The sequence below is a fragment of the Pipistrellus hanaki genome (assembly GCF_964339955.1).
Source record: "Pipistrellus hanaki genome assembly, chromosome: 3".
NCBI classification, from domain to species: Eukaryota; Metazoa; Chordata; class Mammalia; order Chiroptera; family Vespertilionidae; genus Pipistrellus; species Pipistrellus hanaki.
In genome coordinates, this window is record NC_140505.1 from 35,787,143 (window position 1) to 35,809,223 (window position 22,081).

The 22,081-nt window shown below is 43.7% G+C and overlaps 2 protein-coding genes across 7 annotated transcripts in view; one reads left to right on the plus strand and one right to left on the minus strand.

The window, feature by feature from the left end:
• The window catches only part of LOC311620708 (histone-lysine N-methyltransferase SETMAR-like), a 190,090-nt gene extending 175,902 nt beyond the window's left edge, over nucleotides 1–14,188 (plus strand). Inside the window, exon 2 of the mRNA XM_084880290.1 lies at nucleotides 14,102–14,188. The gene's annotated coding sequence lies outside the window, so the exon portion shown is untranslated. The remainder of the gene's footprint in view (nucleotides 1–14,101) is intronic.
• Nucleotides 1–22,081, minus strand: part of CLYBL (citramalyl-CoA lyase) — a 220,658-nt gene that overhangs the window by 31,769 nt on the left and 166,808 nt on the right. For all 6 annotated transcript variants that reach the window (XM_084880294.1, XM_084880293.1, XM_084880292.1 and 3 more), the window contains exon 3: nucleotides 1,844–2,032. In XM_084880294.1, the coding sequence (XP_084736420.1) occupies nucleotides 1,844–2,032 (189 nt within the window). The remainder of the gene's footprint in view (nucleotides 1–1,843; nucleotides 2,033–22,081) is intronic.

The following is a 22,081-nucleotide window of genomic DNA, read 5'->3' on the forward strand; positions in this document are numbered from 1 at the left end:
AAAACAAGGAAGCCCATCTTTCAGTTGTGCATCAGGCTCTGGATTTTATGCTTCACATAAATACAAACGGAGAGGAAAAAATAAACAGCCCAAAAAGACTTCTGTTAACTAGAAATCCTATTTAGATTTCGGTACGTTCCTCACATCCAGGGATTTAAAACAGGGAACAGAAGCTGGGACTGAAGGCTGGGGTGGGTCCTCTCCCCTCAAACGAGGGTAATAACGGTGATAAATAGACATGAACTATGAGACCGAAAGGGAACAGTGACTCTGGATTCCATTTCAATCAATGGAAGACACCTTCAAGGGTAGAAGCCCTTGACGATATTAACCCAGTGTAACCAGCATCTCCCGGCCTCAGAGTTGACCTTGGGGCGGAGAGCTCCAGGGCAGAGAGGAAAGAGGAGGGAGTCCTTGAACACCTGGCTCAGAAGCACCAACATGGAGCTGTCCAGCTGAAGAGTGATGGCAGCTGCCTATGCAATTCTGAATTCTACAGAAGCTGCATTAAAAGAGTAAAATGAAGCAATCAACATCATGAAAAGCCAATGCGGCCTAAATATGATCATTTCAACATGTAAGAGGTCCGGGGACTATAAAAATCTTCAAAATCCCATGTGTACTTTACACTTCCAGGACATCTCAATTTAGGCTTGCCACATTTCAAGTTCTGGGTACCACACGTGGCAGGCAGCCACGGCTTTGGAAAGCACAGGCCCAGCGCACCGATGTGCATTTAAAGCGGACCGGTTTCCCCGGGTGTTACAACCACGCAGTGTATTTGCTACCGTTGCCGCCGCAGCCTTAGAGTAATCCCAGATGTGGCATCAGAATCACCACTGTCCACACGCCCTCACCACAGGTTCAGCATTGACGTGTCACAGGCCCTCTGCCCTGGAGTGGCACAATGGAATGTTATTTTATTCAGCAGAGATCTGCAGAATCATAGCACCCCTTAAGTAAAATATCCCCCCCCCCCCATCCCCTGCCCCATTTTAACAATGAAAACAATCATAGTATAATTAGGCCCATTTCAAAGTTTTCTTAAGTAATTTGACATGCCAGGTTTTTATTGGTCGAAAAGTCTGTCATGAAACACAAACACACCTGTCAGCAATTTAAAAAGGAGGAACTAGAGAACTGTTCAGGAAATAATATCTGTGCTAATTAAAACCACTGGTTAAAAGCTTCCTGTTTACTCCTCCGCTTGCCCTATAGAGTGACCCTTACCTCTCCTCCTCCAGGTTCATTTTTTCATTTGTGGCTCATGTGCTGTCTCTGTCTATGCTGTCTTCCAACGAGTCTGGCTGGGGAAGGCCCTCTTACGGCCCTGTTCTCCCAGGTGGAGGGTTGGGGCCTGGCAGGGTGCAAGAAGCTATCCAATTCGCAGGCAAGCTACCCTGTTTCCCCGAAAATAAGACAGTGTCTTATATTAATTTTTGCTCCCAAAGATGCGCTAGGTCTTATTTTCAGGGGATGTCTTATTTTTCCAAGCGCTAGGTCTTATTTTCGGAGGATGTCTTATTTTTGGGGAAACACGGTAGTTTCCAAGGACTGCTCTGTAAGGCCTACTGAGGACCCTGTGCTGTCCAGTCCACAAATCTGGTGAGGGAGCAGAGGCGTCATTTCAGGAGTAGAGTTATCCCATTAGGACACGTGGGGCAAAGCCAGGGCGTTCTCTGTGGGTGAAGAATATGGTCGCTTGGGCTCACTCCTTTTTCTGAATTCCCTTTCTGCTCTGTGCATGTATTTTCCAAACTGGCAGCACCCAAATGCTTCATTTCTGCTACTCCTTCTTAGCCAGTCTTGAATCTTTGATTAAAGCAAAGCATTAGCTACTCACCCACTGGATTTCCTCGGGACCTTCCACCTTGGGTAGCATTATGCTGGAAGGAAGGACCCGGGACTGCAGGACGGCCTCCAGGTCTTCTTCAGCCAGGCCACTGGACACCGCGTTGATTCTCACACACTTTTCGGTTGGGCCCAGATCAAAGTCTTCAAGAGTTTTTACTATTCTTAATCGAGCTTCATTCTGTAAGTGTTGAGAAAATGAATCTCCTGAGTATATTGACCGAGAAGAAACAACCCAGCTGTCTGTGAAACTTATGTAGATTCAGGCCTGAGCACCATTACTATATCTACAACTTTCCTGTCTACCAACTACTAGTAAATGGTATTTGAAGTAAGTCATCCGATCTGATAGACTGATTTTCAGACTTCATTCATGGTGACTTGGAACATAAGTGATGGTCACTGTTGTGTATACTAGCATACTTCTAAATAGTAGTATCGTTTTGCTCATTAACATCTCAATTGCAAAAGTAAATTAATTAATAGGTAGCATTTATTGAGTATTTACCTGGTACAAGGCATAGTTCTACTATGTGCTATTTGGTCTTCTATCTGCTATCTCTCATTTAATAAACATGAGAAGCTATGCCGAAACCATTTTGGCTCAGTGGATAGAGCATCTGCCTGCGGACTGAATGGTCCCAGGTTCGATTCCGGTCAAGGGCATGTACCTTGGTTGCAGGCATGTCCCCAGTAGGGGGTGTGCAGGAGGCAGCTGGTCAATGTTTCTCTCTCATCGATGTTTCTGACTCTCTATCCCTCTCTCTTCCTCTCTGTAAAAAATCAATAAAATATATATTTAAATTTTTTTTTAAATAAATAATTAAATAAATATGAGAAGCTAGATAATATGGATAATGGCAATCTCATCTGTCAGTGTAGTCACATTAGGGGCAAAAAATTGTTTTTCTTTTTCCATATGCTTCATGCTTTTTTACTCACTTTTTAAAAAATATTTTTTTTTTGCAATGGAGTTGAATCTTGACACTTAATTAGGAAGGCACTCAGAGGAAACTGACATTCCACACTACAAAAAAGCTCCAACTTATTCAAAAGGAAGACTGTAATATCACCGAGAAACCCCTTCATGGAGTGGAGGGAAATATACATGTTTTTCCTTTGATTTGACAGTCTTTGCTCCAGTTAAGGAAAACGGAAAGGTTGAAAGCCTGCCTCCGTGTCTGAATTGTCCTCGGCAAACCTATATGAAACCAAACGTGTTATTGATTGGCTTTGAGTTGGAGGTGATGAAGGTGAGGGGAGCCGGGAAAGGAGTGATTGAGGGGGTGGGGGTTGGGGTTGAAAGAAAAGTACTTTGAGGTCATTACTTCCTGCCTATTTCAGTTTCAAAAACAAATTCCTCCAACTTGCCAACAGCCCTCAACTAATTCTCATTGTCAGAATGAACACGTATCAAAAGTAGTTTCATTTGGGAAGAGATTTTATGATACTAATAAAACTTTAAAGCTTCTCACTGCTGATGAATGTGGTTTAAAAAGAAAAGTTTTAACAATATGCAGCCATGTGCGCAGCAATCCTTATCTAGGAAAGTAGCAAAACCGAAATGGTGACAAAAGAAAAAAAAAAAAAGAATGGTTTGAGCTGATATTGAATCTAATTCTAATGAACAAGACAAGCCAGGACAGTAGATTTAAACCAGACGGAAGTGGGCCTACGACCCCGTGGAAGCAGGGAAGGCTTTGAAATGTGGTCCGAGTTAAACAGTGTGAGGAAACGGTAGCTTAGAGTTGTCAGGTCAGATGGAAACAGAGCATGTAGGACAGTTTGAGACGGCCCCGTGGAGTCCTGATTTACAGAGCTCCGATGGCCAATAATTAGACCTCGCTTAGGCAAAAGCAAGAGAGCGCTCCCACGAGCTAAGGTGAGGGTGACACAGACACAGTGGCCTGGTTCCACACCATGCTGTTGGCCATTCCACGGCTGTAAAACGCACCCACTCCTCCACCATGCCCTCCTGGTACAGCCACTAAATACAAAGATCCTGAAGGCGAAAAGCAGACGTTAACTCAACGCCATGGTGCCAAGGCTGTCTAGAGCTGGTGAGAGAAATGCTTCCAGCTCTTGGGCAGTGCATGCATTGAGATCCCCGGCCTCAGGGAACCTACAATGTGCTGTGCTCCGTGTAGCCTGCACAACCAACCACAAACTCAGGATTGCTGCGGCTCATACACATCTCGACTTGCAGGATTTCTTTCCATAGCAGGTCGAGCTTGTGAAGGGTCTGTTGGGACAATGAGTGGGGAATGGGAGGGAACTCACTAGATCATTTAGGCTGAAATGCATCTGAAAACCAGAGCTATTGGAATCTTCACCTCCGTTCTCTGCTTTGCTCTGCCTGTGCGCTCAAGGACACAGGATCACTGGCAGCATCAACTTCCTACACTGTTAACGCTGGTGTCAAACAAGAGGTAACCTTGTTTGGTGTTTTGCCGTTGCACTTGGATTTGAAAGGGGGACTGTTTGTTCAAAGCTCATGTTCTAAACCCGTTGGCGATTTTTATCTCCAGTCAGATTGCCATGGTTTCAGCACATTCCGGTTTACTTAGTAAAATGCTGCCCTTGTGAAATTGGCTGCCAACGAAGTACCTAATTCCAACTTTAGGCATAATCTGATTAGTACTTTTCCTGTTATACAATAATAACGAGCAGCAAATAATCAGCATTTTATTAGAAATTTTTTTCCCTCCTACTTCTGGCTCAGAATTAAACCCGAGCTCTTTCCACTTCATCATTCTGTACCTTTCCAAAACAAAACATAAAAAGATGGCTTTGGAGGTATATTGCCACACAACACCCTTATTAACAGGCTGTTGCTTGCTGCAATTTACATAAACTAAGTGTGCATCCCTCTGCCATGTATCCCAAAATATCCAATCATGGAATTCACACCAACCAACAAGCATGTTGATTTTTTTTTTTTCCTTTTTGGTACTTCAATGGTGAAATATGTTACTGTACTAGCAAACATACCCATGCCATCTGTCGGGTGAGAGGAAGGCAGTTTCTAAGAACAATTAAGTTTAGTTCCGGGTGTTCAGCTAGAGAGAACCCCAGCCCACCCGGTTGAGAAAAGAAAGAAATTGGGTTCATTTCGCTCCCTGATTTTCCCTCTCTCCCCTCCTCCCCTCTCTCTAACTTCTTGCTAACATCTCTCTCTCTCTCTCATCTCCATTTCCTCACTCCCTTTCACGTTTCTCTCTTTTTCTCCGCTCCTGTTTGGCCCCTGACATCCTTTCATTTCTGTCTTGTTAGGGGATTAGCAAAGCACAGCCCAGCAGCCCCCATCTCCCGAGAAACGCTGGCTAGGTGATCTGCTGAGATTATCGGGAGCTGAGTGCGCCTGGAGGAAGAAGGAAGTGAAAACGAAAGTAAAAAAAGAGGCCACTCACAAAAGATCTTTTTTGGGGGGGCTGGGGTAGGGGGATGTCAAATTCTGGTAGCAAAACGGGTTGTTCAAAATGAGGTTTAGATGGAACTGCGTTCTAAGCGTGCTAACACGACAGGATGGCTTTGGTGAGCGCTTCTCGTGTGGGATGAACTTGTTCCCCCAAGAACTGACAACCTGGAAAGGTGGGGATAATGGAGCGAAGGCCTTTAGCAGCAGTTACATCCGGTCTCTGCAGACTCATCAGCACCGTGTGCTCTGCAGCGGGTCTGATTCCAGGTGGGCCCTGCGGAGGCCACGGAGGGGAAAGCTGGCCCGGGTCCGAACCTCCCCAGGGCCCTGGTGGGAAAAGGGGGTGCCAGCAAAGTTCCCGCAATCAATCGATATTCCGTGCCAAGGGCTGCTCGGTGCAGCGGGCCGGAGGCTAATGAACTTGTCCTTCTACATAAGCCACCGTATTATGGGCCTGTGTCTGGGCCAGGAACCAAGGCGTGCGGTGATTTCAGGGCCCGGGTCCCTGTCACCTGGGGAACAGGCACGCTCCGGTGACGTAAGAAAGCGGGTAAATCAACCATCCCCGGGACCTGCGGACTCCGAAATTAAAGGAGAAAATATGCGTGCAGTTGGTTCAATTGGCACCCATTAAAGCTAATAACTAATCATCCTCGCGAGTTTCTAGCTCAGAATGATCAAATCTGCAAAGAAAACAACATCCGTCCACTTTTACACTCCAGTGGAAGAGGTGGTCCCTCGCGGCGGGGTGGCACAGTCTCGCCATCTGGAGAATAAATCGAGTGTGAAGTACAGTATAGTTTGGGACCAAGCTCCGTGGCGGCAGCTCAGCAGTCAGTTCATTAGTTCCAAACTTCCAGGGATTAGAGCCGCATCAATTCTACCGTCGGATAGGAAGAGACAGACCGGATTCAGATTCAAGGAGGATTGTGACAACCGGGAGGGGCCCCTTGGGCTTATTTATAAAACTACAAAGTATAAACAGACCCAAATAAGTGCCTTAAATAATAGCATTATCACAGTTTCATAACATCTGAATTAATACCTTTCCCTTCCACCCCCCTTCCCTCCCCCCCCCCCCCCCCCCCCACAAATGCACACACTGAAACCTTGTTTGTTAATGTATAGTCATTTTCAGAGGAAATCGCAAAGACTACCCGGATGCAACAGGAGCAATGAGAAAGAAAGCTGTGCAGCCGGACCTAGATTTGGTGATTAAGAAATACCAAAGACTTTCTAGACTCCAGGGAGATGCATAACACTTGTGATTTTTAAAAAATGTGTAATTAATATTTTCATCCCGCAAAAGGCACGCTGCCACGCTGCGAATCCAAAATGATAGTGAATTCTATCTTTTCTGAATTGGTCCGGCTCATCTCATTCCCATTTTATCTAATTCCTAAAATGATGTCACAGGCATGGAGTGGAACAAATTTTTGGCAGAAGGGCTGTATATCAGGATCAATATAATTTTTTTTTTTTAAATTTGAGAATGTTTGAAATAAATTCTGAGAGAATCATTCCATTTAAGATCTCCTTTAACTTATTTTCATACATTTATATTAAAAAAACAGAAGTGCTTCTGACATAAAAATGTCATAACTAAGTAAATTATATTTTTGTGTTTTTCTTATAAATGTATAAAATTTATTATAATCACAGAGACTTGTAGTGACTGCTTGAAAAATAAAGGCAAATAAATTCTCATTAATTATTACAACCTGGTAGTGTTTCTTTAGGCAAGATGATAGTGTTGAGTTTTTTATCCCATTGAATTTTTCACATGAAAAACAAATCTTGGGTTGCCTGTTTTTGAAAACATAAAATCTACAAAACCATTGAACATACCATGAGTTAACTGGTTTGAAATTGCATTCATTAGTAACAGTGCAGGCACAGTCAACAAAAGAAAAAATAAATAAATTGGACTTTATGAAACATTAAAATTTTTTAAAATTTATAAAAGGCAACCCATAAAATGGGAGAAAATAGTTGCAGATCACATATCAGATAAATAATATCTAGTACACATACATAACTCCTAAAAGTCAACAACAACAACAAAAAATAAAATTAAGAATTGGGCAAAGGACTTGAATAGATATTTTTTCAAATAAGATAGATATACAAATGGCCAGTACCCGGATGAAAAGATGCCCAGTATCACTGATCATTAGGGAGACAAAAATAAAAACTACAATGAGATACCACCACACCCATCAAGATGGCTATAATTAAAAAACAAAAACAAAAAAAACACAACTACAAAAACAAAATAAAAGGGTTGGTGAGGATGTGGAGAAATTGGAACTCTTGTGCACTATTGGTGGGAATGTAAAATGGTACAGCCCCTATAGAAAACAGGATGGTGGTTCCTCAAAAATTTAAAAATAGGATTACCGTATCACCTAGCAGTTTCATTTTTGGATACATAACCAACAGAATTAAAGACAGGGTTTCAAAGGGATTTGTACACCCATTTATACCAGTATTATTCACGACTAAAATGTAGAAGAAACCAAAGTATCCATTCATAGAAAAATGGATAAACAAAATGTGTTTTATTTTATAATTGAAATATTATTCAGCTTTCTAAAGGAAGGAAATTCTGACATATACTACAACATGGATAAACATTAAAGACATTATGCTAAGTAAAATAAGCCAGTCACAGAAAGACAAATACTATATGATTCCACTTATACGAGGTCCTTAGTCAAAATTATAAAGACAGAAAGTAGAATGGTGATTGCCAGGGGCTGGGGGAGGGGGAAAGAATGGGCAGTTATTGTTTAACTAGAGGCCCAGTATACGGATTCGTGCAATGGTGGGGTCCCTTGGCCTGGCCTATGGGGACTGGGCCAAAACTGGCTCTCCACCATCACCTGAGGGGTCCCGGATTGCAAGAGGGGGGTTCTTGGATGATCCACCCTGGAACTGAGCTCCCTCCTCTCTGCTTCTGGGTGTGTCACCCAAGAACTGCCACTGCCAAGTGACTGCAGCTTGGCAGTTCCTGTGTTGAGTGTCTGCCCCCTGCTGGTCAGTGTGCATCATAGCTACTGGCTGGTTGGCGGTCACTTAAGCTTTTATATATATATTATATATACTAGTGGCCCGGTGCATGCATTTGTGCACATCTAAAGGAAATTAATTAGAAGAAAGATTCATGTGGTAATTGCATTAGTGCAAAAAATTACATGTCAAAATAGTATGTACATTACAATATTATAAAATTAAAACACGGGTAAATGGTGCCAGCGAGAAATTTATATGTATCGCGTATGCACGAGTCCACATTTATTTTTAAATTGCCAGTGTGTGTCATATGTACCCGGTTGGTCAGTCAGACAGTCAGACTATTGGTCACTTAGCCTTTTATATATGTAGATTATAGAGGCCAGTGCACAAATTCGTGCATGAGTGGGGTCCAGCCAGCCCACCCTTATCGGGATAAGGGGGTGAATTGGGGGCGGAACTGGCCAGAGGGAGGGGCTTTATGCAGTTGGCCTTCTCACAATCTGGGACCCCTCAGGAGATGTTGGAGAGACAGTTTTGGCCCAATTCCCACAGGCCAGGCTGATGGGCCCCACCAGTGCATGAATCTGTGCACCAGGCCTTTAGTAGGCATATAAGATCTTTGGCTAATCTCTTCCTGCCCTACCCCTTAGATTCATCAGTCTATTCCATGTTTCCATGCCTGTGGTTCCACTCCTGCAGTGAGCCCCCTGGTTGTCAGTTCACGTCATAGCTACTGGCCGGTCAGCCAGTCGCTTAGGCTTTTATATATGTAGAGGCCCAGTGCACAAAATTCGTACATGGAGTGGGGGGTTCCCTCAGCCCAGCCTGCACCCTCTCCGACTCTTTAGGGCACATGTGTCAAACACAAGGCCCGAGGGCCAAATCCAGCCTGCCAGGCCTTACAATGTGGCCCGCACCGCGCTGTCATCACTGCACTCCGCTGTCAGTTTATGACATTGTCAGTTTATGACTGTTCAGTAAACCATTCGGCCCGCGATTTAGGCTGGATTTTAGATTTTGGCCCCTTCTCTGATTGAGTTCGACACCCCTACTTTAGGGGATGTTCAATTGCTGGGTTAGCCCTGAACCCAGGGATCAGGCCTAAACTAGCAGTCAGACATGCCTCTCACAACCCGGGATCACTGGCTCCTAACTGCTCACCTGCCTGCCTGATCGCCCCTAACTGCCCCCTCTGCCAGCCTGATCACCCCTAACCACCTCCACATGCCGGCCTGATCACCCCTCATGCTCCCCCCCCCCCGCTGGCCTAATCGCCCCCCACTGCCCTCCCCCTACTGGCCTGGTTGCCCCTCACTGTCCCCCCTGCCAGCCTGGTCACCCCACGCAGCCTGCTGTTAGGTAATTTGGTTGCCCCTCATTGCCCCCCCTACTGGCCTGGCTGCCCCATGCAGCCTGCTGTTCATTCATTTCATCATCCCTCACTAACCCCTCTGCTGGCCTGGTTGCCCCTAACTTCCCCCCCTCCTCCCTCCGTCAGCCTGGTTAACATTTATTTTTCCCCATGCCCGTCTGGTTACCCCCAACTGCCCCCCTCCCACTAGTCTGGTCGACCTCAACTTCCCCCCAGCCAGCCTGGTCACCCCACGCAGCCTGCTGTTTGGTCATACAATCGATTGTTTTGGTAGTGACGGCCCCTGGGTTTTTATATATTAGGATGGGTATAGCATTTCAGTTTTACAAGATAAAAAGAGTTATGGAGATGGATAGTGATGATGGTTACACAGCAATATGGGCATATTTAATAACCACTGAACAATGTACATAAAAATGGTTAAGATGGTAACTTTTGTTATATGTATTTTACAACAGTTAAAACAGGTGATTAACAAAAATTCTTATTGGCAGAGTGTCCCCTGGTAAAATTGCACAACATGTTATGAACCTAAAGCAGTCATAGTGTAGCGCAAAGAAGTTAAAATGTAAAAGCTATTAAGACTACAGTATAAAATTTCCAAAAGTTTCCTATTATTTAAAGTAAAAAAGGGGGTGACAGTGGAAGAATATCATGTAAGGAAAAATATCCTGAGAATAATTTACATCTAAAAAATTTGTGCTTTAGAAAATTAACCTTCATTCGAAACACTAATAGCAAGATACCCATGAAAATACACACATAGTGACAAAACAAGCCAGGGGAAAATCATTTTGGGGGGGAAAATGGAAAAGAACCCCAAATCAAATTTAAAGAAAATATCCCTTTATTAACTTTTGGTCGGGAATATGTTTGTATATTTTCAGAAAACAACTCCGAGACCATCTGGAATCCTATAACAGAGAGGAATAGACAGAAGCGCTCCAGCCATGAAGACAGAAGAGACACAATTCAGAGATGGAAGATGCTGACGACGCCTCAGCATACCAGCAGACAGCAGCTGTGTGTTGCTGAAGGATGCCCAGGACCAAACCAGAGACGGGCGGACCTGCATTACCATTTGTCCACCAACCAGATCTGAAATATCATGGCTGGCATATACACATAAGGAACTATCTGGCATTGAAACTGGGACTCAATAGAACCGTTGGCCCAGAAAGGAACTCATTACAGACTGATTCATTTGTCTCTCAGCATAACCATTATGGCTTGTTGCAGTTTAGATTCTTACAAGGGTATTTCTTGGATCACATGATCTCACACATCTAGAGGAAATAATGAACAACATAAACAGACCCAGAGAAAGAGAACCAGAGATCAGACTCTCAAATCTCAGAGGGAAAGTAAGAGAGGATGGGGGTAAGGGGAAGAGATCAACCAAAGGACTTGTGTGCATACATATGGGCCTAGCCAGTGGCCATGGACAACGGGGATTGGGGGGGGGGGGGCATATCTAGGGAGGGGTTTGGGATGGGAATGGGGGAATAAGGACAATTATGTGAGACCATAATCAATAAAAACAAAACAAAACAAAAAAAACAGGTGAAAAATGCACTTAATGCATCTCACAAATTATTGCATTCCATGTAATATTACATGATTACTTTAAAAACATAGATTTTGATAGAGCAAAGTTTCTGATGTGTTTATTATGAAAGAAACATTAATATATAAGTTTATAGTAAAATGCCCAATCAGTTTTCATTAAAAAACTAAGAAGGCACAGGATGTATATAAATGGATGGCTCATAATATGTAATTGCCATTTTTGCCCCTCAGATATTTAATGAAAAAAGAAAAATTTCTATTAAAAAAAACAACTAAAATATAATAAATCTATAAAAATTATTTTTAAGGTTTATGAGCAATTAAAATGTTTTTAAAAGACATTAAAATAATGGCTTTAACTTATTAAACAGGCCTATAATTTTGAAAAATTTCATAGAATACACACTTAAAATTTGAGCATTTCATTGTATATAAATTTTACCTCAAAAGACAAAGAGAATGGTGTACAAATGTTAATGATAAGCACACAATGTATTTAAGGAGAAGTGTACTGCTTCTTTCACAACTTAATATGAAACGAACTTAAAAAGTAAATTAATACACTTGAAAGAAATATAAAATGGTATTGAATATCAACTGTAATTAAAAAAAAATTAAATGAATTGATGGATGAGCTCTACAGCTCACCAACATTTGTTACGATCTTTTTGACAATAGCCATCCTAGTGGGTGTGAAGTGTCTCTCACTATGCTCACTCTGGTTTTTATTTCCCTGATGACTAATGATGTTTAGTCTCTTTTCATGTGTCATTTTTATATATCTTCGTTGGAAAAATGACTATGTAAAAAACATTATGATTAAATACATATATCATTTTCCACTGTAACAATTTTGAGTATACCTTAGGGGTCTTAATTACATTCACAGAGTGATGCAACAATCACCATTATTTAATTTCAAAAGTTTTTCATCACCCCAAACCAAAATTCTATAACCATTTTCGAAAAAATTTCTCATTCCTTCTTAACCCCTAGCCCTGGTAGCCTCTAATCTACTTTCTGTATCTATGCATTTATTCCAGTTATTTCATATAAGTAAAATCATACAATATTTGTTTTGTTTAACCCCCCACTTAATATCATAGTATTTTAAGGTCCATTCATGTTGTAGCATGTATCCAAATTTTATTCCTTGTTATGGTTAATAATCCTATTTAATAAAAGAGTAGTATGCAAATTGACTGTACTTCCACCACACCCACAAGCCATGCCTGCCAGCCAATCAGGAGCAAGTATGAAAATTAACCCAACCAAGCTGGCTGTGGCCACAGAGAGAGCAGGAAAGAGGCTTGAGTTGCCCCTGGTGATGGAGGAAGCCAAGCTTTTCTCCTGCCCTGGCCTGCCTTGGCCTCTACTCTAGGCCACAAAGTTTCAATTATAGAAGATAAATAAATCCCAGATACCAGGGCCTCCACTTGGGCCACTGTGGGGTATGGCCAGCCTTCAAACCACCATAGGCCCCTCACCCAGGCCACCCCATGTCCCAAGGGAACCCCTCCCTGATCCAGGACACCCTTCAGGGCAAACCAGCCAGCCCCCACCCATGCATCAAGGCCTCTACTCTATCTAATCCTATCTAATAAAAGAATAATATGCAAATTGACTGTCACTCCAACACACAAGATAGCCGCCCCCATGTGGTCAAAGCTGGTTGCCCCCATGTAGACACAAGATGGCCAACAGGGGAGGGCAGTTAGGGGTGACCAGGCTGGCAGAGGAGCAATTAGGCATCAATCAGGCTGGCAGGGGAGTGGTTAGGACATGATCAGGCTGGCAGGCAGAAGCTGTTAGGGGCAATCAGGAAGGCAGGCAGGCGAGCAGTTGGGAACCAGCAGTCTTGGATTGTGAGAGGGATGTCTCAGATTGGAAAGGGTGCAGGCTGGGCTGAGGGACAACCCCCCCACCATGCATGAATTTCATGCACCAGGCCTCTAGTGTATGTATACACACACACACACACACACACACACACAACTCAGCCTATATATATATATATATATATATATCCATTTTTTAAAACCCATTCATCCATTAATGGACATTTGAATTGTTTCTACCTTTCAGTTATTATGAATAATGCTTATATGCAGCATACAAGTGGCTTTTAGAATCTGTTTTTAATTCTTTGGAAATATATCTAGGAGTAGAATTGTTGAGCCATATAGTAATTCTATGTTCAACTTTTTTGAGAAATTGCCATACTGTTTTCCACAATTTGGTTGCATAATTTTACATTTCCATCAGCAATGTACCAGTTTTCCAATTTCTTCACATCCTTAATAACCCGTTATTTTCTATTTTATTTATTTACTTGTTATCAAAGATAACAGCCATCCTAGTGGGCGTGACATGTATTTTATTGTGATTTTGATTTGCCCTTCTCTAATGACTGATGATGCTGTCCACATTCTTTGGAGAAATGTCTATTCTAGTCCTTTGCCCATTAAAAAAAAATGGGTTGTTTGTTTTTGTTGAGTTGTGAGTGCCTTTTATATATTCCGGATATCAGATATATGATTCTCAAATATTTCCTCCCCTTCTGTAGGTTGTTATTTCACTTTCCTGATGGTGGTCTATGAAGCACTAAAGTTATAGTTTCGCTAAAGTCCAATTTATCTATTGCTTTCTTTTGTTGCTTGTGCTTTTATTACAGGATTCCAGGACAGAAGGAATCGGGAAACTGAGGCAGGAAAGTTTAAAACAGTGTGGGCAATTTGCAGCCATCTTGTAACTAACAAGCCATTATCTTCCCCAGCCAATGGTAAAAAAAACACACACACCTCCCTAAGGAGAGAATGCAGAAAGGGAAGGGGAAAGGAGAAAGCAAGAAAGCAAGAAAGCAAGAAAGAAAGAGCCAAAACCGGTTTGGCTCAGTGGTAGAGCGTCGGTCTGCGGACTGAAAGGTCCCAGGTTGGATTCCGGTCAAGGGCATGCACCTTGGTTGCGGGCACATCCCCGGTAGGGGGTGTGCAAGAGGCAGCTGGTCGGTGTTTCTCTCTCATCGACGTTTCTAGCTCTCTCTCTCTCTTCCTTCCTGTAAAAAAAATCAATTAAAAAATATATATTTAAAAAGAAAGAAAGAAAGAAAGAAAGAAAGAAGGAAGGAAGGAAAGAAAGAAAGAAAGAAAGAAAGAAAGAAAGAAAGAAAGAAAGAAAGAAAGAAAGAAAGAAAGAAAGAGAGAAAGAAAGGGGGAAAAAGGCAGTTTTACTCTCTAAAGAGAAAAGCAGTAGTCTCAAGGCTTGGCAAGATCCAATTGCCAGGTTCTTCTCATGAATTCTGGGAAGGCCACAACAAAGTAACAAGAAGGGACCAGAAGAATTAATCTGTACCAAAATATTCAGCAAGCAAATTTTGAAGCCTATAGACAGGAGGGTATATAATGCCTCGTACCCCCACCCAACTCATTCTTCAGATTAGAAGAAGATGTATAGATTTAATTGCTTTAATAAGTTGGCTTTTCACAACTCAGCCAAGGTTTCTGGTATAAATTCATTTATATGAGGAGGGAGGCTCAGGTTGGGAACAGCCCTCCTCGGACGCAGGGAGCTGTCCAGTAAACTTCTCTGGTGTCGGCGAGGTGCCTCTCACACTTTCGTTACCGCTGTTTGAGACCACGGCCTAACCCAAGGTCACAAAGATGGACAGCTATGTTTTTGTTTAAGTGCTCTATTTCTACTCTAGCATGTAGGCCCATGTATATTCTGAGTGTTTATTTTTGAATATGTTGTGAGATAGGGAGGCTTATGATATTTTTATTTTGTGTTTTCAGTCTTTATCATTCAACAAAATGCAATGAAAATGCTCTGGGAAGAGAAAACCCAAGTGGAAAGAAGGGGCTTACTTTCTGCCTCTTCGCTTGGGTTTGCCCAGTCCTTGAGTTTGGATTTCTTGCTGCCATAGCCCTATCCATTCCCCTTCCCCACTCTCCAACTCTTTTCTTTTGCCCTTCCCCTACCTGCTCCTGATGGATTGTCCTCAGCTGCCTGTGATAGGCCTTGGGTTTTTGTGGGAACTTTGCCAGGCATCCTCATGGCCTCTGAGGGGCGTCAAATCCAAGTTCACGGGGCTGGGAAGATGCTCCTCATGGCACAGCTGCCTATACCTTTCACATTTCTTGTTAACTTTATGATGTAGTAGTGCGGCTTTGAGGTACACTTTGCATGCAACTTTTTAAAAAGTAAAGGCTTGTGGTGACTTTCTCTTTTTTCTTAAAATACATTTTTATTCATTTCAGAGAAGAAGGGTGAGGGAGAGAGAGTAGAAACATCAATGATGAGAGAAAATCATTGATCGGCTGCCTCCTGCATGATCCTCTGTGCCCTGCAATCCGGGCATGTGCCCTGACAGGGAATCAAACCGTGACCTCCTGGTTCAGAGGTCAATGCTTAACCACTGAGACACACTGGCCAGCTGTGTGGATTTTTTTCAATGCCGGTAATAACCACCATGCTCAGATTTGTCTGTGGAGCTCTGGATTCTGCAGGTTCGTGGCTCTTCTCACTTGTACTATTTTCTTTGTTCTCATGCATTGCTTGTTCTCACAGCCTCAGTGGGACAATGTTATAGTTTTTGATCTCTGGCAGGGCAGCGGAGGCACAAGGAGCAGATTTGTTCCTGTGGGTCACTCGCTGACGAGGGAATGGGTGCTTTGAGGGCCTACCAGCACGTCTGTCCACCCGCTGGGCAGGATTCAGAGGATCAATGACAACGCCCTCACTCAGTAGGTGTTTTACGTACTTAAGGCCAAACATCAGATTCTTGGAAACATTTAAATAACTGACAGGATTTGTTCTTTTCTCTTACGATTGTGTTTCTGAAAAGGAAATTTCCTGAATACCATCCCCAGATTCTGCCTGATGTCCCTGGTCTGGTGCATTTAAAAATGTTAACCAGTAAGAGAGGAATCAATCAAATTCAGAATCATCACTATACAGGTGCTGGGGCCGGGGACAGGAAAGATATCCAGATCACTTTATATTGCTGTATAGATCAATAGAAGAATGTGCCATCTAGTTGTGGCGATGAAAGGCCCACAGAATCGGAAGTGAAATGACAGGTCTAGCCAGTGGGACAGACAATAGGAGCCCGGATATTAGAAGTGGGAGGGAGCACTTCAGGCCGAGATGGAGGGGGGGGGGGGGCAGAGGAGTTGAAGATTTCAATAGGTGCAGAGAAGGGAGCCAGAAATGGGCACAGAGCTGAGGCAGGAAGAGTGAGTGAATGCAATGGCAGATGGTCAGGACATATGAGGTTAGCCGGGAAAGGTGCTGGTGCCAGGAAATGGACTGAAAGATGGGAGATTCCAAAGCAGGCAAGGGTGAGCCCACAATTTAGGAACAAAGGGCTCAGGGCCTGTTTGGTTGGGGTAGGAAGGGGTGACGGGAGAGGTGGGCCAAGCGCTGCAGTTCAGTTGAGAAAGTGCTTTTTTTATTGGAAGGTCTGCCCCTTGCAGTGCCTTGAGCACTAAGTGGAGCAGGTCCTTGTTGCTTGAAATTGCCCTAACCCTGGGCATCCCTGGAGTGCGAAGCATGCACTCTCATCAGGAGAGGGCTCTAGTCCCAAAGCTACTCAGCTTTGTCTTTGGAACAGGTGTTTGCACAGGGGTGTCTGTGTCTGGGGATTCGAAGTGTAGGGCAATGAAGAAGACATGCAAGTACATGCTGGTGACCCCCCTACCCCTGAATGTGGGCCTTCTAACTGGTCTCCCCCTGCCCTCCCTTCTCACCGGTGCAAAGCACAGCCCCAAGAAAAGCTGCCCTCTCCCTTGCAACCAGCTATATTGTGTTGTGCAACTTCTCTGGGTTAGAGGAGGTAATTAACTGTTTTGGTTTAAAAGCCCCCTGCTGAGCTGCAGTCTGCGTGGGAATATAAAAATAAACAAGCACGAAAGGGAACAGTGTCACCAAAGGTCTCGGAACCTTCCTTTCTTCATTCTGAGGGGGAAAGCACTACTGTTGGCCACGGGTGCCACGGATTACCCACGCAGGGCTGCGTCCACTGGCCTTTCATGCTTTTTTAACGATAAATCAAGAATGATCGGTTCATAATTTAATGAGGCGACCTTGCCGTGGTTCCAGGTCCGCCTCAGAAAGCAGCCTGTCACCTGTTCTGGCCTGAGCAGTTTTACCGTGACTTTCTTTAGTTCTCAAGCTGGCTTGAGGTACATTGCTAGAAATGATCCAAATTTGTCCCCTTAATGTAAATATCAAGATCTGGGTGTCTTGTTTTGTGTGTGTGTGTGTGTGTGTGTGTGTGTGTGTGTGTGTTTTGTGTCTGTTTTGTTTTTAAGCCAAAGCCTCTTGACTTCTATGGAGGAAAACATTTGTTTCCCTGCCCGTTACCAAATTTTGGAGGCAAGTTGGGCCCCTTCCGTCCGAGGCCACACTCAGGTAGGTTCTGAAGGGGCTGTGTGCGCGGGGTTCCTGTCTGTGTGCCAACTGCTTCAGAAACACTTCTCTAAGGTGCTGACACAAAGAATCTTGTCTCCATAAGTAGGAGGCTGCAAAAGCTTACAAGAGAAGTGCTAAGGCACAAATAGCCTTGCGGTTAAACGGGAGTTTGTGGTGGCTGCGGGGCCAGGCCTTGTTCTGTCATTCTGGGGAGGAAGCTGTACTGGGGGCAGGGCAGCGTCGCACACAGAATTCTTTAAAAAATTTTTTTTAATTGATTTCAGAGAGGAAGGGAAAGGGAGAAGAAGAAACATCAATGATGATATAAAAATCATTGATTGGATGATAATAGAGAATCATTGATTGGCTGCCTCCTGCACCCCCTCTCCCCCCACTGGGAATCAAGCCTGCAACCTGGGCATGTGCCCTTGACTGGAATCAATCCTGGGACCTTTCAGTCCACAGGCCGACGCTCTATCCATTGAGCCAAACTGGCTAGGTCCCAAACAGAATTCTTTGCATTCCTCAATGCTGATCAGCCTTCCTGGCAGCCCTGAAGGAAGAAATCAGATAACAGAGTAAGCTCTGTAATGGCAGAAATAGACCATAAGGAAAGATTTCTTGCATACACTGAACTGGATCATTAAACTCCCAAACTACTCTGAAGTAGGTGAGCTTTAAAAAAAAAAAAAAAAAGGCAGTTTTAAAATTCCCAGCAAAATATTGCCAGTTGTTTTGCTTTTTGCATATTTTTATTTTTGCTGCATATATATATATATATATATATATATATATTCGCACACTTGTTTTTATAGGAGCTAATCTTTTGTCTTTCATGGCTTCTTATTTGTCTTGCTTCCTAATTATTTCTTAAAGAAAGTGGTACTTTAAAAAAACTTTGTTTTTAGATGGCAAATTTACAGGTATTTTTAAAAAGTAGAACTTCTGCATTGTATTCTTTACCTATTTTATTTTATTCTAAAATCAACAAGGAAAAGAAAATATAATGTGGGAAAGAATGGAGGATGATGATGGCCATCAGAGTATTATGTACATACGAGAGGCCCAGTGCATGAAATTTATGCACGGGGGCGGAGGAGTCCCCTCAGAGAATGTCCAACTGCCAGTTTAGGCCCAATCCAGCAGTTGGACATCCCTCTCACAATCCTGGACCTCTGGCTCCTAATCACTCACCTGCCTGCTTTCCTGGTCACCCCTAACTGCGCCCCCTCCCTGCCAGCCCGGTTGCCCCCAACTGCCCCCAACTGCTGGCCAGGTCACCCCCAATTGCCCCCTCTTTGCCAGCCTGGATGCTCCTAACTGCTCTTGCCCCCCCACCCCCGCCAGCCTGGTCACCCCTTACTGCCCCCTCTGCCAGCCTGGTTGTCCTCAACGCCCCCACCCTCCCACCGCCCACCAGCCTGGTCACCTCTTACTGCTCCCCTCGCCAGCCTGGTTACCCCCAGTTGCCCCCTTCTGCTGGCCTAGTTGCCCCTAACTGCCCCCGTTGGCCTGGTCGCCCCCAATTGCCCCCCCACCCCCGCCAGCCTGGTCACCTCTTACTGCTCCCCTCGCCAGCCTGGTTATCCCCAGTTGCCCCCTTCTGCTGGCCTAGTTGCCCCTAACTGCCCCCCTGTTGGCCTGGTCGCCCCCAATTGCCCCCCCACCCCCGCCAGCCTGGTCGTCCCTCACTAACCCCCCTGCTAGCCTGGTCATAGGCAGCCATCTTGTGAGGGTGTGTGGGTTAATTTTCATATTGCCTCTTTATTATATAGGACAGCAGATTCTGCCCTTTATGGTTTGGTTACAGGGAAGTGTCCAAGCCACACAGAAGGTTTCGCTTTGCAGTCTACTGAAGCAAACCACAATGCCTCTGGATTTGGGTACCGTGGAGAAGGTGGCAGAGCCCAGTGCCATCTGACCTAGCTCAAGAACAAGGATCTTCTATAATTAAACGTCTTCCTCAACAAAATGCTAATAAAACAATGCAATGGCTGCACCACACCTGATTTTCATTGCGTTTTACACCTTTTCCTCTTGGCAGCTCTTCAGGTTGACTTTCTCGGCGGCTTCATTCCTTCACTGGTGCCAGGCAGGCTCACAGCGGAACCACTTGGGTTTTCTTCCCCTTTTTGGCGCCCAGTAAATTTTCATAAACCATTTAACGTGAGAACAAGCAGGTTAATTTCCTGTGCCGGTGAGCCAGGCTCTCGGAAGGCTCTCTGCAACACTGCCGTGTTCTGGCGTCAGAGTCAGAGGCCTGGGTCCCAGCGGCCAGGATGCTTGCCAGCGCCTTCTCTGTGCAGACACCAGGTGTGATTTAGCATAACAGATTGTGGGGACGCACAGCGGCTTTGAGAATCCATGCGTCAGAACCAAACTGTACCCTTCGTGCAAGATGAAGAGGAAGTCCCGTGGGCTAGAGGCTGTGCCAGGAAAGGCCTCTGAACAAACGGGAAATGGGAAATCACTCCACCTGGCATCACACACCTGGTTTCAGGGACGTACGAGTTCTTCCTAACGCTGTCAGAACCCCGTTAAATGCCGCATCATATCACAATGCTGTTTTTTTTCTGATGATAGGCAGTGAGTATATGCAAAAAATGGAATTACAGCTGACCCTTGATCAATGTGGGGGCTGGGGGAGGCCAATCTCCATGCAGTTGAAAATTCAAGTATAACTATTGACTCTTTAAAAATTTACTAATAGCATACTGTTGACTAAGACCCTTATTGGTAACATAAATAGTGATTAACACATATTTTGTATATATATTCTTACAATAAAGTAAGTTATAGAAAAGGAAATGTTAAGAAAATCATAAGAGAAAATACATTTACAATATTTATTGAAAAGAAAAAAAAGTGGGCTTGCACAGTTCACATCTGTGTTGTTGAAGGGTCTACTGTATACGGAAATTTTAAAGCTCACTGAATTTTAAAGCTCATTGATTATGTACCTAACCAATGCCTAAACCATGCATGCAGCCTTGGTGGACAGTGACTCTGAACACAAGGCTCCAGGTGTCAACCCTTGGGATGCTGTTTAGGGAAGACTCTCAGGAAGAAGCCAAGCTTTGGGGCCAGCGCAGTGTAGACCCCAGAGATGAGAACAAGCTCCCCATGTCGACAAGCTTAGTGAGAAGAGGACAGATCACCCACAGGAGAGAGGCTGAAGTCACATGGAAGGTGGTTTTAGGACAAGTTTAGCAAACACAACTGTTGGAATTACCAGGCTTTCTGTTCAGACCATTGCCATGGGCAATTTAATGCTTCGTGATGCACAATTAGGTAATGGACAGGACCAGTGGGGTCCCAGTGGCATCCCAATGCTGAGTAATATGGCTTTTGAGTTAAGTATAGATGCTCAAATATCCTAAATCACTTGACAATGATGATATACATGTATACACAGTTCTTTTAAAAACTTTTTAAAGGGCTTGCTCTCATTTGCCCTCATAGCAGTTCTGAGATGCAGACAAGACAGGTCTTATTCACCATGTTTGCCTGAAGAACATGTAGGTTATAAGATGTAACTTATCCAGAGATCGAACAGAGTCAGCAGTTGAGGTGAGGCAGAACTCACGTGTTGGCGCCCAAGCTGGTGCTCTGTCTGTGAACCCTCCATGCATCTGGGTCTGTGAGTTCCCCAGTAGCCTATCATAAACTATTTTGTTTTCTGCTTAATTTAAAATACATGTTTTAAATATATTTTTATTGATTTCAGAGAGGAAGGGAGAGAGGAAGAGAGAGATTGAAACATCAATGATGAGAAAAATCATTGATTGGCTGCCTTCTGCATACCCCCTACTTGGATATTGAGTCCACAACCTGCACTTATTCTCTTGACTGGAATTGAACCCGGGACTCTTCAGTATCCAGGCTGACGCTCTATCTACTGAGAAAACCCAGCCATGGCTTCAATAAAAGTATATTAATTAAAAATAATAAAAATCACTCATTTAGAAATAAAGAAATCCAATATTGTCACAAACATTATAAGCTGTTCACCTTCAAATGTGAACTAGTAAATTGATTAACAAATTCTTAATTTGAAATGTGGGAAAACAGTCACTAAAAGATGTATTGAGACAGAGCTCTGAGATAAGACCAACAAATCTGGCCAAAAGAATAGTCGACTGATAAACATGTAATAAAACAGAATATTATTGCTACTATTCCTCTATGAAGCTGAAATACCCTAAAAGGGAGAAATTAATGAACAGTGAGGATCTGGTACAGAAACAAAGTTACCAAAACAGAGTCAGGGAAGGAGAAATATGAAAACGAAGCTCCTTTCTCTGGCAGTGGGGTGTTCCTTCTACCATCCAGTCTTGAGAAAATAGAGGTTCATTCAGGAGGTGGTATTTACAGACAGCTATTATGCAGGCAAAAAAAAAAGTTTATTTCAAAAGAGATCTAAGATTGCTATTTAATAATAT